This window comes from Trichosurus vulpecula, chromosome 8, assembly GCF_011100635.1.
Source record: "Trichosurus vulpecula isolate mTriVul1 chromosome 8, mTriVul1.pri, whole genome shotgun sequence".
In the NCBI taxonomy this organism is placed as follows: Eukaryota; Metazoa; Chordata; class Mammalia; order Diprotodontia; family Phalangeridae; genus Trichosurus; species Trichosurus vulpecula.
In genome coordinates, this window is record NC_050580.1 from 55,415,759 (window position 1) to 55,435,971 (window position 20,213).

The 20,213-nt window shown below is 43.7% G+C and overlaps 1 protein-coding gene across 3 annotated transcripts in view; it reads left to right on the plus strand.

Moving 5' to 3' along the window:
* Positions 1 to 2,775: 2,775 nt before the first annotated feature.
* The window catches only part of NUDT13 (nudix hydrolase 13), a 29,873-nt gene continuing 12,435 nt past the window's right edge, over positions 2,776 to 20,213 (plus strand). The window contains exons 1-2 of one of the 3 annotated variants that reach the window (XM_036737034.1): positions 2,776 to 2,935; positions 14,499 to 14,603. In XM_036737034.1, the coding sequence (XP_036592929.1) occupies positions 14,518 to 14,603 (86 nt within the window). In that variant the 5' untranslated portion in view covers positions 2,776 to 2,935; positions 14,499 to 14,517. The remainder of the gene's footprint in view (positions 2,936 to 14,498; positions 14,604 to 20,213) is intronic. The other 2 variants (XR_005009004.1, XM_036737035.1) reach the window with 2 other exon arrangements.

The following is a 20,213-nucleotide window of genomic DNA, read 5'->3' on the forward strand; positions in this document are numbered from 1 at the left end:
GGTATCTAAGCTACAGTTATCTTCATAGAGGTCTTTTTGCTTACCCTCATCATGAATACTTCAAAGTCAGATGACCTAATAGCTCATAAAATTATGTTTCTTGTTGTCTTTGGGTACTCAATGAAACAAACCCTGCCAACTTCTTCAGCTCTTGGCTCCTTCCCTTTACAGCAACAATTTTACATGTTTTGGTTTCATTTTTAGTGACGCTACACATGTGACCAGTATGTCCAGCTCTTCCATTGTCGGACAAAGATCTTACATTCAGAATAACAGTGGCTAAACTCATTAGTTTTGGACAGTTTAAAACTAAGATTCTTAAGACTCTCTGGCTCCCTTTTCTACCATTCTGAAAGGTGTTTTCTGTTATTTCTTCTGTTCTTAGATTTATACTTTGGGATCTTTAAACATTATAATTAGTTGATAGAGTGGAGGAGGGACAAAAAGAATGGGTAGAGAGTGTATAATTCACCTCATGGTTGACTTTGCAAATTTATTGGGCCTGTCCTCATGAACTGGACTGGACTCTGTGAAATATTTATCTTTAAATTTCCCAGAGCCCACAGGTACACCTGTAGCTCATTAGGTAAAGGTTTTAAAAGCTTGAGAATACAATATTAACAAAACAAAACATGCACACAAAGGTACCATCAAATTTGTTCAAGACCTGAATTTCTGATAACAACTCTCCTAAGCCATTTCAGTATGGTAAACAGGTTAACATTCACCTAGGGTTTTTTGTTTAGTACATAATATATTAGGGTGACGTATTTCTATGAAAGGGATCAGCAGACAATCACTAGGGGTTAGAATAGGCCCTACACACAGCAGAGTGAAATAGAGAGTGGTGGGATCTGAGTCAGGAAGACAAGCATCCAAATTCCACTCTTACACTTCCTAGCTGTGTGATATTGGGCTTCAGGCAATTCCCTAGGTCTTAACTCTATCTGCATTGGAGTCCCCACATGCTGGGAGTCCCCCATACTGACAAAATCAGAGATATTTAATATATTAGAATATATGTGAAACACTGTGTTAAATCCCAAGGCAGAAAAGATGAAAAATAACGCAGTTCCTACCCTCAAGGAGCTACAGATAGGAATGTAATCCAATTTGTGTACATTTATATAAGAATGATACAAGGTGATAAAAGCAAAGCAGAAATCCAGATAGGAAACTTGAAGAAAAAAGAAGGGAGAGATCACTTTTAGCTGGGGAATTCAGGGAAAGCTGTGGTGGCATCTGAGCTGGGCCTTGAAGAGGATAATATTGGTCCAAAGGGAATAGAAGTAGGTTTAGGGGATCACACGCACGCACCACGCGCGGGCGCACACACACACACACACACACACACACACACTGCACGCATTGGACAAACAGGGAAGATTGCATAACGTGAGTTCAGTTTTGCTGAAACATAAAGAACAGAAAGAAAAGGAGAACAAGAAAAGGCAGGGAAGATAGATTGGGGTCATATTCTGGAATGCCTTAAATGCTTAGCCTGCGTTTACAATACTGAACAAGAGAAGGACACAATCTGAGATATATGCATTAGAAAGATTATTTAACCAGCTACACCAAAGGTGGATAGGGAGGAGAGACTGGATACAAGTAAAGAAAATAGGAGGCAATTAAAATATTAAATGCGAGCTGATTAGAGCCTGAATTACAGTGGTGGCTGAATAAATAGAGAGGGGACAAATACAAGACATACTACGGTGGTAGCCTCTGCAAGGACAGAGGGCAATGGGGAGAAAGAACAGTCAAAGATGGCTCCGAGGTCTTGAGTGCCATTATAAAATGTGGTACCGCAAATAGAAACAAAGAAGTTAGGGAAGGAGCAGGTTTAGGGACTAAGATAATGAGTTGAGAATTGGATATGTTCAATTTGATGGATTGGTAGGAGATAAGGGACTAGAGCTCAGGGAGGTGAGCCTCAATTGAGGCTGGATTATGAATATGGGAATCAAGCTACCTTGTAGTTAACTACTTGTTATTAATTATTTGATATTTATTCTGTTATATACTTATACAGAGTGTCCCAAAAGTCTTAGTGCAAGTTTAAGCTTCAACAGAAATGCATATGCCCTTAGTGTTTCCACCACAAGACCGTAAATTTCTCGCAAATAAGAATTGCTACATTCATAGTAGGCACTTAATGTTTTCTGAACAATCTATTGATGTAAGTGATAATTAACAAGCATCGGCGTGAACAAGGGAAAAGCTCTGTAACATATATTATCTCCTTTGATCCTTACAACAGCCTTGTGAGATGCTATGACTAGCCCCTTTTTACATGTGAGAAAACTGAGTCTTTGAAAGGCGATTTGCCAAGAGACGAACAGCCAGCAGTAATTCCTCACTCCAGGTCCAGCACTATATCTTTCCCACCTCGATGACTTCTTAAAAAAAAAATAAACCTGAGTATAGCAGGTGTAATTAATTAAAACAGGAAACTATTAGATCCCAAGCATTGTGAGCGACTACAGTAACTACCCCTCACCCAAAAGATTTAATTGCTTCTTGGATTACTTTCCCATCTTGATACAAAGTTGACATGAGGGACGATCTGCCTGTTTTCCCCGCCCCTTCTGAATTACTTGCCTACCCCAGACCCGCCTCCTATCTCCACTTGCTACAATTTCTCTGCTAATTGTCCCCTTGCAATCAGCAACATCTTTACATGGCAAAAGGAGCCACGAGGAAGGGATGCGTTGACTGAACTACATTTCCCAGAGGACACCGCTCGACAGAAGTTCAGGAGGAGAGGATTCTGGGAAGTGTAGCTGTAATAGACACACATGCAGTCAGTTGCAAGGAAAAATAACTTCCTAGCCTTTCCTCCAGTGCGTGGGCCCCCGGGGGTTTCCAACTGCCTGCGGATTCCTGAGGCTGGGGTGTCCTACCAGCAGAATTAAGAGGACAGTGACTACAGGTAAACTGAGGCACGTGCAGGTCTCCAGGCCTGCCGGGGTTGGTTTTGCAGCAAGGCGATAGTATTTGCTGCTGAGTTGATAATTGGAAACGTCCTTGGTCACATTTCACTGTTTTAGCCTCTTTTGCCCGCCCCGAATGACCCCAAAGGGTACTTTCGATCATGAACTTGACTCACAGGACATAGAGCTGGAAGCGACCCTAGAGGCCAGCTAGGCTGACTCTCTCATTTTTACCAATGGGGAAGTTTAAGGCCCAGAAAGGTTAAATTTATAGTAAGCAGATCCAGGTTCTTTGACATCAGAGCCAATACTATTTCTGGTACACCATGCTGCCTCTCCTAATTGTTTTAATTTTTTTCATCAGTTTTTGTTAATTTGCATTTTCCTAGAACAAGAGAATTTGGATGTCAGTATCTCTTTTTTTGTTGTTGCTGTTCAGTCATGTCAAAAATCTTCATGACTCCATTTGGGGTTTTCTCAGAAAAGATACTGGAGTGGGTTAGCCATTTTCTTCCTCAGCTTATTTTACAGATGAGGAATTGAGGCAAACAGGATTAAGTGACTTGCCCAGGGTCACACACAGCTAGTGTGTGTCTGAGGCTGGATTTGAACTCAGATTTTCCTGACTCCAGGCCTGGCACTCTATCCACTGCATCACGTGGCTGGCCCAATAGTTATCTCTGGGAATTATGAACTAATTAATGTATGTCAACTTTTTGTTTTAAGGTCTGTCACTTTCTCGCTTAGGGTAGTAATTAATTTTCTCTATAATTGTTTCCTCATCTGTTTTTGGTGGGGAGGAAGGTAGCAGGAGGCGGGGGTCTAGATTTATAATTTTGTCTGTGTAGGGATACTTCCAATGTGTGCAGATTTTTTTCATTGACGCAGTTGGGCAAGCCTGCCTGTAACTTACGGCTTTCGTGAGATTCCAACCAGGAGTTAAACTCTTTGCCCATGTGGTAAATGAACCAGAGATGGGACTTTAGCCCAGGCCTTTCAGATACCCAGGAATCCACTCTTTATCATACTCCACTGTGTCTCACCCTTACCTGTAAAAATGGATATGATATCTGCACTGCCAACCTCAAAGGACTGTTATCAGGGCAGCTAGGTGGTTCATTGGATAATGTACCAGACCTGGAGTCAGACACTGGCTGTGTGGCCCTGGGTAAGTCATTAACTGCTTCCTGCTTCAGTTTATCTGTTAAATGGTGATAATAATAGCCCCTACATACTAGGGTGATTGTGAAGATCAAATAATATTTGTAAATCACTCTGCAAAATGTAAAGAGCTATATAAATTCTAGGTATTATTACGAGATTACATAGATAGATAGTTTTCCTGGCTCCAAACCTGGCACTCTATCCATTACACCACTTAGCTGCCTCTGTGTGTGTGTTGGGGGCGGGGGGAGAGTACCGAGCCTGGAGTCAAATCTGGCCTCAAATATTTGCTTCTATGTGACCCTATATATGGGTATTATTCTTTGGCTTCCTTCAACCCTGGGCAAGGCACTTTGCCTCAGTTTCCTCATCTGTCAAATGAGCTGGAGAAGGAAATGGCATTTCAGCATCTCTGCCAAGGAAACCCCAAATGAGGTCACAAAGAATCAGACACAACTGAAAAACAACTGAATTGATTTTGTGTGTGTGTGTGTGTGTGTGTGTACATACAGTGCTTTGTAAACTGTAAAGTCATGTCAGCTCTTTTTACTAGTGGTATTTCAGGGTGTTTTTAGCACTTGCCCTGTAAGAAATTTCATAGAATCATAGAATGTCAGATCTGGAAAAAAAAAACGAACCTTGATAAAACATCTAGTCTGCCCTGCTGATTTTTATAGATGAGGAAGCAGAGGCCCAGTGGTTGAAAAGAAAAATAGGCCTCCCAGCTGAGCATTTTTAGTGTAAGGAGTGAAGTTCTGTTCATCCACATATAATGAGGCCCTGGGACATGGCTTTCATTTTCCACAGTAGCCGCTCTCTACTTAGGCTCCAAGAGTTCAGGGATGAATTATAGGAATGCTGTTTTGTTGGAAGAAAGTCACAGTTAAGAAAAACCTCCTGGCCCGGGAACATTTTATCTGGGCCATGAAAAATACAGTGACCTTATTTGTGCTCCATTCAGCATCTGTCACTGCGTGCCAGGCACTGGGCTAAGGGCTGGGGTTACAGAGATAAAGGGGAAGGGTCCTCTGCCCTCAGGAAGCTCACCTGGTCCCAGGACAATGACATGTGTACCCAATTAAGTCCTTAGAAGGAGTTTTGAGGGCCAGAGCATTAACAGCTGGGGGGATCAGAAAAGGCTTTGCCTGAGCAGAATTTTGAAGGGAGAGAGGGAAGGATTTGTGGCAGATGGACGTGAGAGTGGTAATGGGCACTGGGAAAGTGGACATACACAACAACAAGCAGTCCACTCAGTTTGCCTGCAGTGTGGACATGAAGAGGGACAGTGGGTCAGGAGACCAAAATAGGAAGTTGGGATTCGTGGTTTTATGCCACATCCTCAGGACTCACATTCAAAGGATTTGATTCATGGTGCTCAGAATGGAAAGACCCCAGTTCAAGACCAACCCAGTCCTGATACTAACTCCTCGACCTCGAGGACGTCACTTAACTTCTCTTGGGGCCTCAGCTTCCTCATCTGTAAACCGACGATAGTGATAATATGGGTGACCCGGGAATAACAGCTGACGTCTTCCTCGGCTTCCTTCAAGCTCCAGCTCAAACCCCACCTTCTACAGGAAGCCTTACCCATGTCCCTTAATTTTACTGCCGTCTCTCTGATGATTAGCTCCAGTTTATCGTACAAACAGCTTGTTAACTCCTCCATTTGACTGTGAGCTCCTTGAGACCTTGCCTTTCTTTGTACAGTGCCTGGCACATAGTAGGCATTTAATAAGTGTTTATTGACTGACTGACAGCAGCCTGCGAGGTGGGTGTTACTATTATACCTATCTGTAGTAACAGATAATTATGATAACAGTAATGATAATAACTACTAGCATTAATAAAGCATTTTTTTAAACTTTGCAAAGCATTTTACATATGTAAGCTGCTTTGTTTTGGCCATTCTTTGTATCCCCGACACTTACCACAGGGCCAAGCACAGAAGAGGTGCATTGTAAATGCTCCTTGACTTGTTATCTCATTTGGTTAGAAACAGGATTTAAACCTAGGTATTAGCTGACTCCCTTTTCTATTTCCATCATACCCCCAGCTTGTTGTAAAGGAAGACACTTTGAAAACCTTAAAGCATTCATTAATGCTGATGATAGGATAGGATGTGCTGTGAAATATAACAAGATATGCTGTGAAATATGTCATCTAATATAACATAGCATATCCTATCCTATCCTATCATGTTATATAATCTGACATGATTAATTAATATAATATGATGTGATAATTCGTCACTGCCCTGGGCTTCAGTTTCACGTGTGTAAAATGAGGCTTCTCTCTAAGGTCTTACCACTGTAAGATTTGGTAAGTCAGTTCAGCCTTGAACTTGGCAGTCAAGTTCAGACCTTTACATAGCTATAATTCCAGCCCTTCCCTAGTCCACACCTGTGACTACTTTACTGTAGGGAACTAACTCCTCATATAGGAAACTCCTTCCACGGATGAAGATTAGTGGTTTGTAACTTACAGCCTTTAGCCTGAAGCCCTAACAGGCTAAACGACTTTGGTCATTTAGCTAGTATATGTCAGAGGGAGGATTTGAACTCAGCTCTTCATGATCCTGCCCTCTGTCCATGACCTCATGCTGGCTTTTCTTGACATCCTGCCGTTGACATTTTTCAGGATTGGACTTGGTGGTATTTGGGAACTCTGTGCTGTGGAGTAATTTGGGAAAGAGATTGATGGGGTGTCTGCCTTTCAAGATGACGGTACCTTTCGCTTTTTGGTTTTTTTTTTTAATGCAGAGAGCTTCCCCATCCATTATCTTGGTGGATCTTCTCACAACGATCCTGTGAGCAAGGCAGGATGGGTATTTGTACATTGTTGTAGTTGTTCCTTGTCCTCTGTTTTCAAAGAGGACCAATGATGTCACGCCGTGATGTCTTGACCCATATGAATTGGGTTTAAGTGAGCCATAATACTTAGAAAAGTAGTATCCCTATTTTGTAAAGGAAGACGAAAAGCTCAGAGAAATTAAGTGATTTGTTTAAGGTTGTTCAGAAAGACCTGAGTTCAAATCCAGCCTCAGACACTTACTGGAATGATGAGTCACCCTCGGCAAGGTACTTAACTGCTGTCTGCCTCAGTTTCCTCATCTGTCAAATGGCAGAATAATAGCACCCACCTCCCAGGGTTGTGAGGATCACTTAGGTAAATTTGCAAACTTTTAAGGCACCAGATAAATGCTCACTATTGCTATGACAAAGCAAGATAATGGTAGAGCCAAAAACAGCCTTTTGATTCTTAGTCCAGCACTCATTCTTCCTCGCCTCTGCCTCCCTTTGATATAATATGTCAAACATTTGCACTGAAAAGAAAACAGAATTGGGACTTCTGTTGACCTATCAGCTGCAGTGAAATAATGTAGTACTAAGGAGGGTTTGGTTTTTTTCTGTCTGAAGTATTTTCGTGATAAGCGAACCTTCAACCTCAGTGCAGGGTCAGGCGTAAAACGCTGTTAATGATTTGACCATCAGTTCAAACAAAAACAACCGTTGTGTTCCTAAGGTGGTGTTTGAGCAGGTGGCAGTGAGTGCCCCAGCCTGTTTACCAGACCAGTGAAACTTGGGTCTGTGAACACTTGCTTCTGAAGCCAGGAAAGCTGAGGGGACGGGGAGATCACCACTAGCACCTCCTCCAAAGGGAGAAGGAGCAAGTGGTCTCCCATGTTAAAATGCCGAGCATCCTGCTGTGGCCAAACCGTGGCTTTTACGGCATCATCACAGAACAGTGCCCAAATTCAGGAATATAAAACCAAGAGCCACATCTGCATGCTGCAAAGGGGACCGCTAAAACAATGTGCAGTTTTGTCATCATCTGGTTTTATTACAAACTAAAAAACCATTAACAAAGATAAATCATCAAATGTGTGTGTGTGTCTGTGTGTGTGTGTGTGTGTGTACACACAAAAAAAATTAGGAATACAACAGAAGGAAGGAAACAAGTATTTTTAAAGCATCTACTATGTATGCTCAGCACTTTACAAAAATTATCTCATCTGAGCCTCAAAATAAGTATCTCTGCTATCTCCATTTTGCAGTTGTGAAAACTGAGGCAAACAGAGGTTAAGTGACTTAGCCAGAGTCACACAGCTAGTGAAGTGTCTTGGGAGACTGGATTTGAACTCAGGTCTTCCAGATTCCAGGTCTATCGTTGGGGAACCCCCAGGGCTTTTCAGAGGATCATGGACTTAATGGTGGAGGAGCTGTCCCGGTCATCTAGCCCAACTCCTTTATTTTACAAATGAGGAAACTGAGTCCCATGGAGGTGAAGTCACTTGCCTAGAGTTGCATAGGTAGTAAGTGACAGCTGAGAGGCACAGTGTTCTCTTCCTCCGCACCAAACCCTTCTACAAAGCAAGATAAGAACTCCTTCGGGTCAGGGACCATTTTTCGTTTTGTCTTTGTATTTCCATCACTGAGCACAGTGCCTTGCACACAGTAGGCACTTAACAAATTTTTTTTTTTAATTGAATTAACTCACCGGGGACGTGAACTGTCCTGCTCATGGTCCAGAGTCCATCTAAATGACTTTTTGCAGAGGGGTTCTGTTTACTATTCATAACTGATTTCATACCATATTTTAGCATATCATTTTACTGTAGGAAATCATACAAATAACAACAAAACAATAAAAATAATTGACATTTACACAGCACTTTAAGGTCAACAAATATTTATTAAAGGCTAATGATGTGCCAGGCACTGTGCAAAGTGCTGGGAATATATACACCAGTAGAAAGAAAGAGAGAGCTGCCCCCTCAAAGAGCTTCAGTCTAATGGGGAAAGATAACATATAAGTTGTATGGAGGGAGGGAAAGGGGAGGAGGAGAAGGTGCCCTTATGGGGGCAGGAGGAGCACATGGTCAGGAGGGCATCCAAGAGGGGAATGAAGACGTGGCTGGCCTGGGCCTCCTCCTTAAAATGGAGATTCTGGGAGGACCCAGCCAATCAGGAGAGGCCATAGGGGTAGCGAGCACTCCCAGTATGAGAAGTCCAGGAGGAAGTGAACTTCTAGGGTAAAGAAATATCTGTGGGGTCAGTTAGGTGGTGCAGTGGATAGAGCACCAGCCCTGGAGTGAGATGGACCTCAGTTCAAATGCAACCTCAGAAACTAGCTGTGTAACTCTGATTGCCTCCAAAAAAGAAAAAGGCATTTCTACAGCATGAGTCTCTTAGTCCAGAGACTAAGTAGTACAGCCTGGGGTGAAATAACCAGAATGGTTTACTCAGCTCCTTATTTGATCCTCATAACCCTGTGAACTGTGCACCATAGTTACTGTTATCCCCATTTCACATGTGAGGAAACTGAGGCTCAGATGCCAAGTGTCTTGCCCAAGGCTGCACAGCTAGCGAGTGTGAGAAGCAGGAATCGAATCCGGACCTCCCCCTACTCTAAGTCTAACATTCTTCCTCTTATACCAGGCTGCCCCTATTACAGCAACATTCTGCCATCACTTTTTACATGGGGCAAATGCCACAAAACATACGCTGGGGGCAAACAGCATGAAAGAACCCCTCAAATTCACTTCTTAAGACTTTAAATGGTTGGGGGAAGGGACTCCAGACCACCATCCTAGTTTCCTATTTTTTCCAGTCATTCCTGCAAACTAGATGCTAAGCTCAGTTCATTGTGTGTGCTAATGGAGGACAAGGGCTCTCTGCACCCTTTAAATTTCAGTGCCTTGGAGCAAAGCGCTAATTGCCTCCCCTAGTTACAGCTTTTATTGTCCATACCTGTAAAATGGGGATAATCATAGCACTTACTCAGGGTTGTGGTGAAGATCGAATGAGATAATAACTATAAAGTGCTTAGCACAGTGTCTGGTATATAGTAGGGCTGGTGGTAGTAGTAGTAGTAGTAGTCATAGTAGGTGGTATTTTAAAAAACTATAATTTTGTGGATATCCTCTAAATGATCAATAAAACATTTTGAGGCAAGTGTTTCATTTCATACCAAAAATATACAAGTACTGTTTAGAAGGAGAATTCAATGTTCTCTTTCTAACCTCTCCTCTGTGGCCTCTCCTTCTGATGGGCTGGGTCCTCCCAGAATCTTCATTTTAAGGAGGAGGCCCCAGCCAGCCATGTCTTCATTCCTCTCCTGGATGTCCCCCCGCCCCATGAGGGCTCCTCCTCCTCTTCTTCCTCTCCTCTCCTCTCTGTCCCTTTTCAGCTCCCTTTTATGTGAGACCTAACAGTTTCACAAAGGTCCTAATAGGCTCTCTAGTTTTCTATAGAAAGACTCTGGTCTAAGCCTTGATTTTCTGTGTCTTTTAATTTCAAAGCCACATTAAATGCTTGGCTGCCTTCCCTCACCCAACAATTCTATAATGAACCCATGAGTCAGCAACCTGTAACTAAGCCATGAGTGGCTGATGTTTACTTGGTACTAGGAACTAGACATCACCAGGCCATAAACTAGAAAAATCCCACGGTGTCACCCCACAGATGACCACCCCCCAAAAAGCCCCTGTAGTGCTCAGGGTTCCCCTAGAGGAGCCTCACTGCTCCCCAAGGAGCAGATGAAGGTATTCCTGGGGAGCAGTGGATTGGAGAAAGTACTATGTGCAGAGTTTGTTTGGAAGGCTGAAATTTAGACCACAGCTGCTGCTGAGACATTATATAAATATAAATGACAGGGGCGGGGGGTGGGGGGTGGGGGTGGGGGTGGGGAGGCGGCTTTCTAGATAGAGGCTGTACCTCTTTCTTGATGGATCTTCCCATAATGTTTCAATTTGCAGCACTCACATAGCTTCATCCTGTTTAACTTCTTTTTGCCTCAGTTTCCTCACCTGTGAAATGAGGATAATAACAGCACCTCCCTCCCAGGGTGATTATGAGGATTAAATGAGATATTTGTAAATCATTTAGTACTATGCCTGACCCATAATCAGTGCCATATGGATGCTAGCTATCTACTAGCTGGTAAAGTCCTTGAGGGCAGGGACCGTGCCTTACAGAGCTATGTATCCATAACAGTTTGTGCCTTTATGGGGAGGTATCATGAGAGAGTGAAAAGTGTCTGATTTTGGACAAGTAAATGAGCTTTTCTGGGCTTGAGTTTCCTGATCTATAAAATGGAAGGGGCTGGGCTAGCTGACCTCTCAGGCCACTTCCAGGCCTGTTTGCTAAAAGTATCAGTGACTTTAGTGGAAAGAGTGTGGGACTTGACGTCAGAGACCTAAGTTCAAATCTCACCTTTGCCATTTCCAAGCCCTGTTTTTGTTAGCTAGCATTTATATACCACTTTAGGGTTCACAAGACTCTTGAGAAATATTATCTCATTTTATCATCACGACAATGCTAGAGGGAGCGGCAGGTGCTATTACTATCTCTATTTCATAGATGAGGAAAATGAGACAGATTAAGTGACTTGCCTGGGGTCACACAGGCAGGAAGTGTCTAAGATCACATCTGAACTGAGTCTTCTTAATTCCCAGCCTGGCACTCTATCCACCTAGCTGCCCTGGCTGTGACCTCTGAGGGTGTCCTGAAGTAGCAGCCTCAAATCTCGTCATTGATTAGGACTAGCATTCCAACATGCTTCAGGGGTTCATTTGAGAATGTCAGCTCTTACATAAAGCTCTGTTGTTTTTACATGTCGCTACTTCAGGGAGACTTCTGACTTTTTCTGTGGTAAACTGGTAAATATGATAGACAGACCCAGACCCCAAAGAATGGAAGCCCCCTTTCTATATAGAAAGAGTTCCCAAACTGCAGAAGTGCTTAGAGATCCATAGGATGGGACCTTTGTGGAGATGAACAGCTTTTTTGAAATCCTGCATATTGTCTTAATGGTCCTTTCTGAGTAACATAGAGGCACCTTTGGGTTTTATATTTCTGAATTTATGCAGCCCTTCCTACTTCCCTCTAAGAGGAGCCTGGGGTGATTTTTTGGAGATTTGGTACGTTTGGGCATCTTAGGTTCTTTCCCTTGGAAGACTGTCCAGGCTTCTTTCTCACCTGTCCCCACCATTTCATTTGCTTAAACTCCATTGGGTATTACCTCAATCCTGAAGGCACCAGCTCTAAAACAGAGCTACATAGCTCCACAATATCCAGGAGCACAATTCACTGATGCGGCCTTCAGGGAGTGTTAACTTTCAGTTCAATTCGATGAGAAGTAATTGAGCACCTACTATGTGCGAGGCTACTCTGCGCTATGAGCTGAGGTTACAAAGATATACAACAAAATAGCCCCCTCCCTCAAGGCTCTTAGGATGTAATGGGGAGGATGGAGAGGTAGGAAAATGGGACATAAGACGTGGATACAAATGAAAACCACAGAGATGGGGCAAAGAAAAAATCCAGACTATACATTATCCGTTATTTTTGCAACTCTTTTCCTAAAGCAGCTAGAAAGATTGATAAAGACTTTGTGGGAGAGATGGCACCGAAGCTGTACCTTGAAGGAAGAAGCCTTCAGCAGGGGAAATGAGAAGGAATGTAGGCGTGGGAACTGGTCTGCACAAATGCACCAATGTAGAAAGAGGGAAGGGTGAGATGGAGGGGAAGAGCAAGCAGTTTAATTTGGATGGAACATGGGTTCAGTGCATAGTATTAAGGCTGGAAAGATATTTTGAGGCTAGATGGTAAAGAGCCTTGAATGACAGATGTGGTGGGAGAAATATCTACCAGAGTCCTGTACTAAATGGGCTGGGTTAGTTCTCATCCTTGAAAGGTATTGAGACAGTCCTCAAGATTGTTCTGGCCCAGGGGACTAAAGACTCAGGCCCTCAACTCTGATTCCCCACTGTCTCCATACAAAAAGTTCAGGAAGAACCTGAGTTCTTTTCCAGCACCTGACCTGTGGACCACCATGGACAACTCGGGTGCAGGGGAGCTGTACCCTCCTGAATCAGCACAGGTTCTTCATTCAATATCCACCTGTGTTGCATATCCCTCCCCTGCAATGGCTAAGTAAATCTCCTTTTGTTAATTATTAGATGGACTATGGTTGTCTCATTTCATCCCAATCTCAAACCAGAGACTGGTCTGAGCTAGGCCCAACTCATGACACAAGACTGAGGAGTTTGTATTTTGTACAATAGGCAAAGGGTATGCGCTGATCCTTCAGGTGGAAAAACAGAGACATTCTATTTTACTGTGTCTCTTGGGTCCCTCTCCTAATTAAGCTGCAAGCCCCTTGAAGGCAAGGATTGTTTCGTTTTTTCTTTCTGTATACAAGCTTCTGAGAGGCAATATGGCAGAGTCCTCTAGCTGAAAGGCTAGTCTTGGAGTCCATGAGACCTGGGTTCAGATCCTACTTCTGACACATACTAGGTACTCAACCATGGGCAAATCACTTCTCAGTGCCCCGGGCAACTCTTTAAAATTATTAAGTTATAGAGATATTGATCTGAATCTGCAGGGGAAATTTCCACAACAGGAGTTCCCCACAAAAAAAGAAATCAAAGATCCAAAGCAATCTCCATCTCCCTCCTTGCAAAATATCCCATCACTGAGCAATGTGTGAGGTAAATAAAATGTGAAGACTTCACAGGGAAGATATGTATAAATATGTATCTATATCTATACTAAGAAATGTTTAAAAATCAAGAAATAGGGAAGTAGAAAATTCTGAGGCCGTGAGAGTCTGATTGCTCAGCCTCTGGGAAAGTTTACCCTGAAATTTTTTGTCCTTTCTTCTGATTCTGGTTTAAAGATTTGCTCAGTAAGAATGGGGTCACTCTCACCTACTTTCCTTTACTGTAAAAGAATGGAGAGGGTCTCTCCCCCCATTCTGTTCTCCTTCTTCAGATCTATGGATGTCACCTCAGTTGTAATCATTAACTAAGAGAATGGGAATTGGAGTTTCTGCGCCTTGATTTCCTGGTTGTCTAGTTTTTCGTGCTCAGGTTGTAATCCTGCCTCCCAGCCAATGGTGAGAAGGGTCAGAGGTGGGTGGGAATTCTCTTGCCTTAGGTATAATTATTGGTGCTTTGCCCTTTGTACTCTGCCTCCCTTGCTGATTCTGTTCTGTACTGGCAGAGGACGCCCTATTCTCGTGAGAATTGAATAAAATTCAATTTCAGTTCCCACCTCAAGATGGCTCCTTATTAGTATTATTTGGTGAGGGTCAAATATCCCACACAGCAAGAAATCTTGTACACAGTAGGTGCTTAATAAATATTTAGCTGAACTTAAGAATGTGATTTCTACCAACAAAAAGTACAGAGGAATTTGATTATTAGCTTGGTGTAAAGAATCTTATAGTGGGATATACAAATTGAGTTTCAGAGTAGCCAAGCTCTATGAAGTATGCCCAAGACAAACTCCCATCTTTATGGGATGCACTGGGTCTTGTCCACATGGTTCAAAGGGACCCTGGTCCCTTGTCCAGCCCCACTCCTGAAGGTTCATTTCTTTCTGTTGCACGCAGCGCCTCAAAGGACTTGGTGATGTCTCTGTCTCTGTTCTGGCGAGCAGCTTCCTGGAAAGCACCCCAGGCGAGCCGGCAGGTCTCCACCTACGTCACCAAGATGCGGTAAGCACATCTGGGTCCCCGGCTTTGCTTCTCTCCTGTTTGGGGCCTCAGTGGTGTATTTCCATTGGCATAAGACCAAGGAGAAAACAGTCCCTGCTCAGCCCAGAGCAAAGTGCTAAGTGAGTTTGCTAATAACCATAAGTCATGTTCGTTTATTTATGTGTGTGTTTTATCTCCTGCTCCTCCCTCCAATCACAGTACAGCGGGGAGAGCTTGGGATTTGCAGAGAGAGAACCCGGCTTCAACAGCTGTCATTTACTCCCTGTGTGACTGGAGGAGAATCATCTCATTTCTCTGGCCGTCTATTTCTTCATCTGTGAAAAGGGAGGTTTTAGACTGGAGACCATCCCTTCTGTCCCTAAATCTGTGGCTTTTGAGAACAAAGATTGCTGCATTTCATCTCCATAACCACACTGCCCAGTGTGTAGGGATCGGACCTGGGCCTGGGATTGAGTCAGTTCCGCAAAGGTTTATTTCCAAGCTCCTACCCGTAGGCACTTTGAGAGGCAAAGAAATGAGCAGAACAGAATTTGGCAAAAATAACCATCCTCGAGTGGCTTACATTCTTTTGGGGGTGGCGACGGGCTGGCTGTAAGTGCAAGGAGATTAGGAGGAATCAGGGAAGGCTTCCCTGAAGAGGTGACCACTGGGGCACTGAATCCTGAAGCAAAATGAGGAGGCTGGGGAACCATTTAGACCTCAATGGCAACTGTGTCCTGTGGTTTATTTATTTTTAATTTAATTAAATTTAATTAATTATCTGTGCTTTTAAAGTGATAGTTTATTATTGTCTGCTGTAGGGGCTGATTTTTTGCGTCCACTTATTCCTTCAATTAAACTCCTTTGTTCGAAGCCCTTTGCTACGGCCCTGGAGATCCAAAGACAAAGATGGATGGACTCATCCCTTCCTTCAAGGACCTTCTTTTTGTCTTCCTGGGGGAAGACATCTGCATACAGATGATGAAATAAAAAACATCCAAAGTGAACGCAGAGATATTTATTTAGGGAAGGGGGAGTAGCAAGGAGCCCCCTAACAACTGTGAAGATTAGAGTGACTTTATGTAGAAGAGGGAGCAGCACCTTAAAGAACAGGGAGGGATTCTAAGAGGTGGAGGGGAGGAGGGGAATTATCCCACACATGTGGAATGTTGTGTATGGAGAAGAAAGAGTGTATGAGGGAAAATAATGGGGAAAATAGAAGTGGGAATAAGTAAGGGAGCATGCAGAGCACCGGCCCTGGAGTCAGAGAGACCTGAGTGCAAATCCAGCCTCACTTATTAGCTGTGTGACCCCAGACAAGTCACTTCACCCTGTTTGCTTCAGTTTCCTCATTTGTAAAATGAGCTGGAGAAGGAAGTGGCAAACCACTGCAATAGCTTTGCCAAGAAAACCCCAAATGGGGTCACATGGAATCAAACACGACTGAAAACGTCTGAACCACAATTGGATATGGGGGAAGGGGTAACTACCAGGGATGGGAAACCTGCAGCCTCAAGGCCACATGTGGCTACAGTAGCCTATAAACTCCCTGAAAGTGGTGACTACATCTTAGTGATAACTATGTAATAATAGCTGACATTTATATAGCATGTTAAGATTTTTAAGTGCCTTACACATTTTATCTCATTTGCTCCTTATGAGCAAGCCTGTGAGGCAGGCGCTATCATCCCCTTCATTTTACAGGTGAGGCACCTGAGATTAAATGACTTAGCCAGGATTATACAGTTAGTCCAGGGCAGGATTTGAACTCTGCTCTTCCTGACTCCAAGGCCAGCCTTCTGCCCACTAGTTTCCTCATGGTGCCTTGTGCTATGCTGAGCCCTGTATCTTTCCCTGAATAGTCATTTGATAAATATTTGTAGAATTGCTAAATTGACCAAAAAAGAAATTCCTCCTGCCACAGTAAGCTGGAATGGTGGTGTTCTTCATAAAAACTTTGTAAGCTGAAGGTGCTGCTCTTAAAGGGATGCTGAGAACCTCTGGAACCACCCTCCAGACTCCCCCTTCTCATGAGGGGTCAGCCTGCTTGTTTTGTGTTATTGTAAGGGTCACTAGGGCAAAGCAGGATTACACCACTTTCACCCTTCCTTTGAAAGGGAGCTAATATTTGTTCCAGGCCATCAGCCTCCTAGTCACTAATTATATTTGGAAAGCCCTGAGTGGGACGAGTCTTCTCCTTTCACATACCACCGGACGCTTGGCTCAGAGGGCAGCACCTGGTCCCCAGGAGGCTTTGGAACACTGGGGGACTGAAATTCTAGTGTGGTCTTTTGTCTCCTATAAAGAGCTCATTGTAGTAACCCTTCTTCTCTTAAAGGGTCCCAAACAGACTCCTGGGCTGGAACTTGATACTGGGCCAGTGCTACCTCCTTGTGTTCCAAAAGTGGCCTGGCCTTTTCATTGCACACCTGTGGGCTGATTGTCCATTTGAGTGGAATTTTTGGCAGGGAAATGTTTCCCAAGGTCAGTGAGTTCTGGGTCTGACTTTGAGCTCTGAGTCTGAGCAGGGCTTAGTATAGACTGAAATGGCTACCTCCGAGGCCCAGGAAGGAGAAAGAAAGCATTACTGAAGTCCTATCTGTTTCACATAGTCTTTGAAGTGACAGAGGGAGCGATCCATTTGAAAGAGAGGAGAGAAGATCCTGGTCAACTTGCTTGGACTCTCATTTTTCCTTTTTTCTAAATTTAATTTTTATTTGTTTCAATGAACAAAAAGTTACTTTCTTTCCTTCCTATCTCCACCCCTACCCACTCATAATTAGAAAAAGAAAAAAGAAAAACAAAACTTCTGTAACCAGTATGCAGTCAACCAAAAAGAAAAAATCCCCACATTGGCCATGTCCAAAAAATATGTACCATTCTGCACCCTGAGCCAGCACTCCCTCAGTGAAACCAGTTTTAAGATGCTGACTTTTTCCTATGGGCTATTAAAAACACGAGCCTTTTTGGTGGGCCTATCACAGGTACCTTTCCCTCTCAAAAGCCCTGAAATAAAAGGCAAGGAATTGATAATCTCATGAGGGACCCGGTTGTTCCCTTTTTCAAATGTGCTGATGAATTTTTAAATTTTTTAACTTTAAAAAAATTTAAAATGTGGACGGAGAACTGGCCGCCAAACCATGAAGACCTGGGTTCAAGTCCCACCTGTGACACTGTCATACAACCAGGCAGCTTTCTAAGACTCTAAGTCCCAGAGAAGATGCCATTCTGCATAGGTATTCTCACTGTTGTGAGGATACTAATTAACTAATATGTATCCAGCACTTACTGTGTGCCAGGTCTGCTTTATAATTGTTATCTCATTCGGTCCTCACAACTACCCTGGGAGGGAGGTGCTATATTCTCATTTTACAGGTAAGGAAACAGAGGAAAAAGAAGTTAAATAATAATAATGACAGCTAGCGTCTAGGTGGTGCAATGGAGAGAGTACTGGGCTGGGGACCAGGGAGACTCATTTTCCTGAGCTCCAATAAAGCTGCAGACATGTATTAGCTGTACGACCCTGGGCAAGTCACCTGACCCTGTTTGCCTCAGTTTCCATATCTGTAAAACAAGCCAGAGAAGGAAATGGCAAATTACTCCAGTATCTTTGCTAAGAAGACCCCAAACAGGTTGAGAGTCAAACACGACTGAAATGGCTGAACAACAAAACATTTTATATAGTGCCCACTCCATGCCTGGCACTCAACAGTCCTGGGAGGGAGGTGCTATTATCATCCCCATTTTACAGATGAGAAAACTAAGGTGAACAGAGTTCAAGTGACTTGCTCAGTAAGTGTCTGAGGCTGGATTTGAACTCAGGTCTTTCTGGCTCCAGGCTGAATGCTTTATCCATTGTGCCACCTAGCCATATCTAGCAGGTCCACTTCCTGTCATAAACTTGAGAAGCAGCATGGGGTAGAGGACAAACCTTGCAGTCAAGATTTTATTTCGAGTCTTGCTTCTGACATATACTAACAGAGTGACCACAGGTATAAGCGCCCTAGACACTTAAGACAAAAAAGGCTATAGACAAGTTCTTTATTTGCTTTGGCAAGTGGAGTTTCCGTACCTGGATCTTCCCATGCCATGAAACCACAGGTCCTGGCCTTCCTGTAGAACCATCCACAAAAAGCAGTTACCAGATTGGCTGTTTCTACTGGGGTCTCGTGGTGGGCGTGCAGGTGCCCCCGAGTTTTCCAGTTTGTGCTGCAGAACCGAATTTGTAGTCACAGGAGCTGTCCCTGCTACTTACCTGTGTGACTTTGGGCAAGTCACCTAACCTCTCTGGGTCTCAGTTTCTTTCCTCATCTGTAAAATAGGGAAACTGAGGCTTGGAAAAGTTAAATGATTTGCCCAGGGTCAACACGGCCAGTAAATGCCTGAGGCAGAATTCACATTCGGGTCTTCTAGACTCCAAATCCGACACTCACTAAATGTCCCTGGGTCTCCGCTTCCCTATCTGCAAAATAAGGAGGTTGGGCTAGATGACCTCTGAGGTTTCTTCCAGATTTGGACCTGTGATCCCATGACTTTCACTTCTGCCTCTTAGATCCCTTGCTTCCTTCAAAGGCAGCTCAGGTGCCACCTTCCCTGAGTGCCCTGACTAGGAGCACTTTCTGCCTCTTAAAATTACTTTTTATTTCTTGTGAACATATTGTATCCTCCTGTCCAATAAAAGCTTCTTGAGGTCTGGGGTTGTTGCTTCCCTGCCTCCCTCCCTCCTTCCTTCCTTCCTTCCTTCCTTCCTTTCTTCCTTATTTTCCTTCCTTCCTTCTTCCTTTCCTTCCACTCTTCCTTCCTCCCTCTCTCTCCCTCCTTTCCTTCCTTCTTTTCCTTCCCTCTTTCTCTCTTTCCCTCCTTCTCCCCACTTCCCTCTTTCTCTCTTTCTTTCATCATTGTATCTTTGGCACTTAGTCCAATATCTTGCACATAGTAATACTTACTAAAACTCATTAAATTTATTGGAAAGGCTGGGCCAGTAGAGTATATGCCATGGCAGATTCTGTGGGTTGGAGGGTGTTCCAGTGGGGTTCCAGCTGCTTCACAGGGACAAGCCAGTCTAGCTCAGCACAGAGAGACTCATCATCAGTAGAATGGCCACTGGAAGAACTCTTTGGCCACGGCAGCCCATGAAGCAAAGACAAATAAACAAATAAGTACACCAAATAAGGGATTCAATCTTACATTCAATCTTTAGCACTTAACAAGGTAGAAACCCCAAAATGAGCCCGCCACAAAGGGTGTTTGCCCTGTGTTCCCTCCTAAGTTCCTCCCTGGCTCTGTTTTCTCCGAGCGGATGAAGATTTATTTATCATCTGCCCGAGGTCGGCTGCTCCTGAACACATGGTATTTGCTTCTGGTCGGCACGTCTCCAGAGTGAGTAGCACTGTACTGACCCTCACCTCTCTGCTTCGAAATCTGCCTTACAACTGCTGCCACAAACCATGTGTTTTCTTTCTCTCCTCTAGCTCCCTGAGGCGCCCTGAAACTGCCTTAGGGATGTGCCTTTCTATGTGACCTGCATAGATAGTTACCTATTTGATGGCCATAAGAATCGCCATCATGACTAGGGACTCTGCAGAGAGCTGGGGTAGGTCCCGTAATGACGCATCTCTGTCCCAATGACAG